Source organism: Jaculus jaculus, chromosome 3 (assembly GCF_020740685.1).
Source record: "Jaculus jaculus isolate mJacJac1 chromosome 3, mJacJac1.mat.Y.cur, whole genome shotgun sequence".
Classification (NCBI taxonomy): Eukaryota; Metazoa; Chordata; class Mammalia; order Rodentia; family Dipodidae; genus Jaculus; species Jaculus jaculus.
Window position 1 is genome coordinate 72,722,850 of NC_059104.1, and position 8,775 is coordinate 72,731,624.

Consider the following 8,775-nt stretch of genomic DNA (forward strand, 5'->3'; position numbering starts at 1 on the left):
GCCAACCGCCTAAAGCAGCCCGGCCACCCAAGGTACTGATTTCTGTGTGCTTATTTTGTATCCTGCTACATTGCTAAAAATGTTTATCAGTTCTAAAAGTTTGCTGGCAGTCTTTAGGGTGTGTATAGTATATGTATAGGATCATATCATCTGCAAATAATAATAACTTGATGGATTCATTTCTAATTTGTATCTCTTTTATGAGTGTCTCTTGCCTTCTTGCTATACCTAAAACTTCCAGTACTATATTAAATAAAAGTGAGTGGGCACCCTTGTCTTGTTCCTGAATTTAGTGGAAAAGCTTCAAACTTTTCCCCATTTAGTATTATGTTAGCTGTAGGTTTGTCATAAATAACCTGTATTATGTTGAGATATGTTTCTTCTATTCCCAGATTCTGTAGGACTTTTACCATGAAGGGATGTTGGATTTTGTTGAATGCCTTTTCTGTATCTATTGTGATGATGATCTGATTTTTTTTATTTTTTTAATTTATTATTATTATTTTTCTCAATTTTTATTAATATTTTCCATGATTATAAAAACATCCCATAGTAATACCATTCCTCCCCCCCACTTTCCCCTTTGAAATTCATTTTCCATCATATGCCCTCCCCATCCCAATCATTCTACTTACATATATACAATATCAACCTATTAAGTGCCCTCTTCCCTTCCTTTCTCTTCCCTTTATATCTCCTTTATAACTTACTGGCCTCTGATACTGAGTTTTTTCCTTCTCACACAGAAGCCTAATCATCTATAGGCAGGATCCACATATGAGAGAGAACATGTGGTGCTTGGCTTTCTGGGCCTGGGTTACCTCACTTAGTATAATCCTTTCCAGATCCATCCATTTTCCTGCAAATTTCATAACTTAATTTTTCTTTGCTACTGAGCAGAACTCCATTGTACAAAAGTGCCTTATCTTCATTATCCACTCACCAGTTGAGGGATAACTAGGCTGGTTCCATTTCCCAGCTATTATAAATTGAGCAGCAATAAACATGGTTGAGCATGTACTTCTAAGGAAATGAGATGAGTCCTTTGGATATATGCCTAAGAGTGCTATAGCTGGGTCATATGCTAGATCAGTCTTTAGCTGTTTTAGGAACCTCCACACTGATTTCCACAATGGCTGGACCAGAATGCATTCCCACCAGCAGTGTAGAAGGGTTCCTCTTTTTCCACATCCCCGCCAACATTTATGATCATTCGTTTTCATGATGGTGGCCAATCTGACAGGAGTGAGATGGTATCTCAATGTAGTTTTAATCTGCATTTCCCTGATGGCTAGTGATGTAGAACATTTTTTTTAGATGCTTATATGCCATTAGTATTTCTTCCTTTGAGAACTCTACTTAGCTTCATAGCCCATTTTTTGATTGGTTTGTTTGATTCCTTATTGCTTAACTTTTTGAGTTCTTTGTATATAATAGATATTAATCCTCTATCAGATATATAGCTGGTGAATTTTTTTTCCCATTCTGTAGGTTGCCTCTTTGCTTTTTTCACTGTGTCCTTTGCAGTGCAAAATCTTTGTAATTTCATGAGTTCCCAGTGATTAATCTGTGGTTTTATTGCCTGAGCAATTGGGGTTGTATTCAGAAAGCCTTTGCCAAGACTAATATGCTGAAGGTTTTACCATACTTTTTCCTCTAGCAGTTTTAGAGTTTCCAGACTGATTTTAAGGTCTTTAATCCATTTGGAGAGAGAGAAAGATTTATTTTCATCCTCCTACATATACATATCCAGTTTTCCCAACACCATTTGCTGAAAAGGCTGTCTTTTCTCCAATGGGTATTTTTGGCATTTTTATCAAATATCATGTGGCTATAAGCTACCTGGACTTACATCTGGGTCCTCTATTCTGTTCCATTGATCTACATGTCTGCATTTGTGCCAGTACCACGCTATTTTTGTTACTATGGCACTGTAGTATAGGTTAAAATCAGGTATGGTAATACCACCAGCCTTATTTATATTGCTCAGTATTATTTTAGATATCTGAGGTTTTTCAGGATACCAAATGAATTTTTGGATTGTTTTTTCTATTTCCTTGAGGATTGCCTTTGGAATTTTGATGGGGATTGCATTAAATATGTAGATTGCTTTTGGTAAGATTGCAATTTTCGCAATATTGATTCTTCCAATCCAGGAACAAGGGATATTTTTCCACTGCCTAGTGTCTTCTGTAATTTCTCACTTGAGTGTTTTAAAGTTCTCATTGTAGAGTCTTTAGGGTCCTTTGTATATAGAATCATGTCATCTGCACTTGATGTCTTCCTTTCCAATTTGTATCCCTTTCATGTGTGTCTCTTGCCTTATTGCTATGGGTAAGACTTCCAGAACTATATATAATAAAAGTGGGGACAGTGGACACCCTTGTCTCATTCTTGATTTTAGTGGAAAAGCTTCCAGTTTTTCCCCACTTAGTAATATGTTGGCTGTAGGCTTGTCATAAATAGCCTTTATTATATTTAGATATGTTCCTTCTATTCCCAGTCTCTGTAGGACTTATCATGAAGGAATGTTGGATTTTGTCAAATGCTTTCTCTGCGTCTAATGAGATGACCATGTGATTTTTGACCTTCAATCCATTTATATAATGTATTACAGTTAAAGATTTGCGTATATTGAACCATCCCTGCATCTCTGGGATAAAGCCTACTTGGTTGGGGTGAATGATCGTTCTGATATATTCTTGTATTCTTTTTGCCAATATTTTGTTGAGAAATTTTGCATCTATGTTCATGAGAGAGATTGGTCTGTAATTTTCTTTTTTTTGTTCTATCTTTGTCTGGTTTCGGTATCAGTGTGATGCTGGCCTCATAGAAGGAGTTTGGTAGAATTCCTTCTTTTTCTATTTCCTGGAAAAGCTTAAGAAGCAATGGTGTTAGCTCTTCCTTGAAGGTCTGGTAAAATTCAGCAGTGATTCCATCTGGGCCTGAGCTTTTTCATTTGGGAAATTTTTCATAACTGTTCAGATCTCCCTGATTGTTATAGGTCTATTTAGGTGATTAATCTCATCTTGATTTAGTTTATGTAGGTCATATAAATCAAGGAAATCATCCATTTCTTTCAGATTTTCATAATTTGTGGAGTATATGCTTTTATAGTATGCCCCTATGATTTTTTGAATTTCTCTGGCATCTGTTGTGATGTTACCTTGTTCATCCCTGATTTTATTAATTTGTGTCTCTTCTCTCTTTCTTTTGGGCAGATTTGCTAAGGGCTTATCAATCTTGTTTATCCTTTCAAAGAACCAAATCTTTGCTTCATTAATTCTTTGGATTGTTTTTGTATGTTTCTATTTCATTAATTTCTGTCCTAAACTTTATTATTTCTTCTCATCTGCTGATTTTTGGTTTGCCTTGTTCTTTTTTCAAGGCTTTAAGGTGAAGCATTAGGTCATTTACTGGCAACCTTTCTAATTTCTTAATATAGGCACTTAAAGCTATAAATTTACCTCTTAGAACTGCCTTCATTGTGTCCCAGATATTTTGGTATGTTGTGTTCTCATTATTGCTTGACTCTATAATTTTTTTGATTTCCTTCTTGATTTCTTCATTGACCCATTCATCATTTAGTAGTGTATTGTTCAGTTTCCATGATTTTGTGTATGCTCTATAGCTTTTCTTGCTATTGATTTGTAATTTGATTCCATTGTGGTCAGATAGAATGCAAGGAATTGGGCTGGAGAGATGGCTTAGCGGTTAAGCGCTTGCCTGTGACGCCTAACGACCCCGGTTCAAGGCTCGGTTCCCCAGGTCCCACGTTAGCCAGATGCACAAGGGGGTGCACGCGTCTGGGAGTTTGTTTACAGAGGCTGGAAGCCCTGGCGCACCCATTCTCTCTCTCCTCTATCTGTCTTTCTCTCTGTGTCTGTTGCTCTCAAATAAATAAATAAAAATTAAAAAAAAAAAAAAAGAATGCAAGGAATTATTTCAATTTTCCTGAATTTGTTAAGATTTGATTTGTGTCCTAATATATGGTCTATTTTAGAGAATGTTCCATGTACTGCCGAAAAGTATGTATATTCTGCAGCCTTTGGATGAAATGTCCTGTACATATCTGTTAGGTCCATTCCTTCTATGACCTCAGTTAGTCCATATGCCTCTCTGTTTATTTTTCCTGTGATGACCTGTCAGTTGATGAGTGTGGGGTGTTGAAGTCACCCACTACCACTGTGTTTGGTGTTATCTGTAACATTAGTTCTAATAGTGGTTGTTTGATAAATTTGGGAGCTTCCATGTTAGGTGCAAATATGTTTAGGATTGTAATGTCCTCCTGTTGGAGTGTGCCCTTAATCAGTATAAAGTGACCTTCCTTATCTTTCTTGACTAACGTTGGACAGAAGTCTACTATGTCAGATATTAGCATGGCTTGTTTTCTAGGCCCATTTGCTTGAAATACCATTTTCAAACCTTTCACCCTAAAATAATGTCCATCCTTTGTAGAAAGGTGAGTTTCTTGGTGACAACAAATTGTAGGATCCTGCTTTTTAACCCAGTCTGCAAACCTATGTCTTTTGGTTGGGGCATTGAGGCTGTTGATATTAAGTGATATTATTGAAAGTTATGTATTTATGTTTGCCATTTTTTTTGTGGTTCCGGTTCTACCTTTACTTTCATGTGTTAACTAGTATTTCAGTATTGCTTGTTCTTTCCATGTTCCTTATATGTGTGCTTTTCCTTCTCTTCAGCATGGAGGATTCTATCAAGTATATTCTGTAGAGCTGGTTTTGTCTTCAAATACTCCTTTAGCCTGGTTTTGTCATGGAATGTCCTTATTTCTCCATTTATTTGAATGGATAGCTTTGCAGGATAAATTAACCTTGGTTGACAGTTGTTATCCTTCAGGACGTGGAATATATCACTCCAAGCCCTTCTGGCTTTAAAGTTTGTGTTGAGTAATCTGCTGTAATCCTGATGGGCTTGCCTTTGTAGGTAACTTGATTATTCTCTCTAACTGCTTTCAATATTTTTTCTTTGGTTTGTGGGTTGGTAGTATGATTATAATATGGCAAGGAGAGGTTCTTTCCAGGTTTTGTCTGGCTGGGGTTCTAAAGGCTTCCTGTATCTGCATTGGCACCTCTTTCCCAATTTGGGGGAAGTTTTCTTCTATGATTTTGTTGGGGATGCCTACTATGCCTTTTGAGTGGAATTCTTCTCCTTCTACTATGCCCTGAATTCTTATATTTGATCTTTTCATAGTGTCCTGAATATCTTGAAATTCCCACTCATACTTTTCTATTAGTTTATCTTTCTCTTTGTTGGACTGTATTAAATCTGCCACCTGGTCTTCTAGCTTAGATATTCTGTCCTCTCCTTCATCCATTCTACTGGTGAGATTTTCTACACAGTTTTTTATTTCATTAACTGTGTTCTTCATTGTTAGCAATTCTGACCAATTTTTCTTTATTATTTGTATTTCCTTATTTATATCTTGTAATGACTTCTTTATTTCGTTGAATTAGTGTCCTGTGTCTTCCTGCATTCCTTTGATTTCCTCTTTGATTCCTTTGTTTTCCTCTTTTACTTCTTTGAACATATTTACAATCATTCTTTGGAAATCTTTGTCAAGCATTTCCTCTAACTCGTTCTCATTGGAGATCATTTCTGATATATTAATACTTTTTGGTGGCTTTATATTGTCTTGATTTTTGTGTTTCTTTTGTTATAATGTATATATTTTTTCATCTTGGATTAAGTTAATGCTTGGATTTTCTAGTTAGGTGGGTATTCTTAGCTGTGTCAATTGATCTGATGTTATATATCTTCAGTGTAGGAGATTAAGATGTTAGGTGTGGCTCTTGATACTCTCATATTATCTAGAAATTTGTTCCTAGGGGTGAGTTAGCCTGCTATTGGGAGTATTCATATAGGCCTAGTGGCACAAAATACAGGTAGGTTCTAAAATTGAACTAAACACTGTACACATTCATTCAAAAACAGCACCGAGTATTTATGCAAGAGTAGGTATCATAACAACCAGATCTTCTATCAACAAAGAGGTTAAGATTTCTGGTCTGTTGAGGGTTCCAAGTCAGCTTGTGACCAAGTGAGACCCTTTCCTGGTGCAATCCCATTTACCTTTTTGGATGATTTTGATCTCAGTCAAGTATGCTGTCTGGGTCACTGGACCACTGTGTTGTTTTCTGGAGCTGGGCACTGGCCTTTACTGCAGGGCAAACCAAGCCTGGCAAATGTGGCCCTGCAGTTTGGCATCTCCGCTGCTGGAACCACCGCTGCTGGGTCCACTGCCGCTGCTGCTGCTGAAGCTGCTGCTGCTGGGTCCGCCGCTGCTGGAGCCGCTGTTGCCAGTGCTGGAGCTGTTGCTGCTGGAGCCAGAGCCACGGCTTCCACCTCTGCTTCTGGGTCTGGAGCTGGGCGATCATGTGATTTTTGTCTTCAGTCCATTTTTATATTTATTGATTTGCATATGTTGAGCCATCCCTGCGATAAAGCCTACTTCATCAGGCTGAATAATCTTTCTGATATATTCTTTTTTTTTATTAATTTTGAAAAGTTATTTTATTCTGTCAATATAAATTCTGGAGAACAAATTCCTTAACATGCATAAAGATAAACAAGGTAGACCTTACGGAAGATATCAAGTAACAATAGACTACTGTATATGTATTAATTATTAGCATTAACATATATATCTACCACATATATACTATATTATTTATATTGGTATTGCATTCATTTTATCTGTTACAAATAGATGCTATTTGTAAAAGGTTTAAACCTGAACACCTTTGATAAATCCACTGTAGTCTTGAGGTGTAAACCCTGTGCTTCATTGTCCTAATTTATATATGTAAAAATATGAATTCCAATCTAATAATGTGCCAAATTTGGAATTATTTGGCAATAAATAAAGCAAATTACCCACACTTATCAAGAGACTATACAAACAAAAAAGGGATTCAACATAGGCCAAAAGTTGACTTCTTAGGTTTATTAAGTCTCAGTTCTATCAGTAGCTGTCAAATGCTCACAGCCTCTCATGACAATAACCTCCTAGTAATCAGTAAAACACCACAGGCTCACTAGGATTTTGTGATTGTACTAAAGGCACTTTTGGAAAAAAGTTCCATTGCTAATTTCCAAAACATAATTCTATCAAATTTATTCTTTCTGTGGTTTTATTTTTCTTGCAGTAGGGTCTCACTCTATCCCAGGCTGACCTGGAACTCACTCTGTAGCCCCAGGCTGGCCTTGAACTCACTCAGTGATCCTCCTACCTCTGTCTCCCCAGTGCTGGGATTAAAGGTGTGCACCACCACACCCGGCTTTCAAATTTATTCTTTAAAAAAGCATTTGACATTTTCTCCAAACCACTCTTCAAAGAAAATGGAGACAAACATCTCTCACTATGACTCTTAACTCAAAAGCCACTGAAGAGCTAGTAACCCTCATCAAAGTTTCAACAAAAATTCTATCAAATTAAAAAAAAAAAGCATGCAAATAAAGAGTCAATAGTTTCTCCATTCCCCACATAGGCAACAAAAGACAAGGGAACAGGTTGTAAAATGAATACCATCTTAATAGTGAAAGGCCCTTCCCCTACCTCCAGAATGTTCAAAGAAGTGCACTGTTTTCTTGATGATTTTATATGCCTACAGTTCTGGGGGAAGGATGAAGCTTAGAAGCCATCAGCTGGTTTCTATGAGAGATGTCCACTTGGAAAAAAAAAAAACCTACAAAAATGTTGCACTGAGACCAGATTTGTGTTCCTAAGATTCTTACAAGTGTTTTAATGTTCCAAGAACAAAATGTACCTTGTTAAGTCTAGAAACAGCAATTCAAAATACACTAAACTTGTCACAATACTCTAGTCTAACTTACTCAACAAAAATTTAGTTTACTTAAGGTTTCGCTGTTAATCATCTCCCAATATAATCTGCAACACATTATGAACTCCTAATGGAATACCATTTACAAAGAACTGGAAAACCAGCTCACAAGTTAAAGTGAAAGAGATTTAACAAAACAAAAACAGAAACAAAAAAAAGGGGACAAAATAAAAAGAAATGAAAGTAAAACAATAAAAAAACAGAGACAGGGCGTCCATCTTCTGCGGTTCAGACTCCGATTTCATTTCCCCAATGAAGGATTCACTTGGCGGCAGGTTTAGTGGCATGGCAAACAGTGCCTAACTCAGGCAAGTGTAAACAGGTCTGCCTTGGCCAGTCTAGTCATCTTCTGCACAAGGAACAACTATCAGAGCTCTGTCAATAAAAACCGTGTTAGTTAGATGCTGGGCCACACCAACACTTGATGGGTCACGAAACTTAATATAACATACTTTGGAGGAAAAAGCAAGAGGTGTATTGTCCGGCGGGTACAGCCTCAGCTCCTCGATTTCTCCTAAGAAGGAAAAAAGCGTCCTCATCAGTTCGCTGGTCACCGCCGACGACAGGTTCGTCACCTGAATCACCGCCGTAGGGATAAGGCCGAAGCCTAAACCCAAGCCGAAGCCGCCACCGCCGCCGCTGTTCATCCCGATTCCGCTGCCTTCCCGCCTCCCGCCCCCTCCCCAACCAACGTCTACGACGAACTCTGATATATTCTTGCATCTGTTTGCCAATATCTTTTCTTTTTCTTTTTCTTTTAATTTAATTTATTAGTTTTCTTTTCAGTAAATACAGGCAGTTTGGTACCATTGTTTAGGCTCATCTGTGATCTACCCCCTCCCATTGGACCCTTCTTGTTGATGTAAATGGGTCATGCATTGTGGAGTTAGCCCCCAGTTATTGGTATGAT

The 8,775-nt window shown here is 37.4% G+C and overlaps 1 protein-coding gene across 1 annotated transcript; it reads right to left on the minus strand.

Moving 5' to 3' along the window:
- Positions 1-8,050: 8,050 nt before the first annotated feature.
- LOC123459574 (serine/arginine-rich splicing factor 11-like) lies at positions 8,051-8,512 on the minus strand. The gene has a single exon (XM_045146600.1). It carries the CDS (start codon positions 8,510-8,512, stop codon positions 8,204-8,206), a length of 309 nt encoding a protein of 102 aa, XP_045002535.1. The 3' UTR covers positions 8,051-8,203.
- Between the last annotated feature and the right edge of the window lie 263 nt (positions 8,513-8,775).

What these genes read in the sequence shown, in the direction of transcription:
- LOC123459574 (XM_045146600.1), bottom strand. Translation starts at nt 8,512, where the DNA reads ATGAACAGCGGCGGCGGTGGCGGCTTCGGCTTGGGTTTAGGCTTCGGC.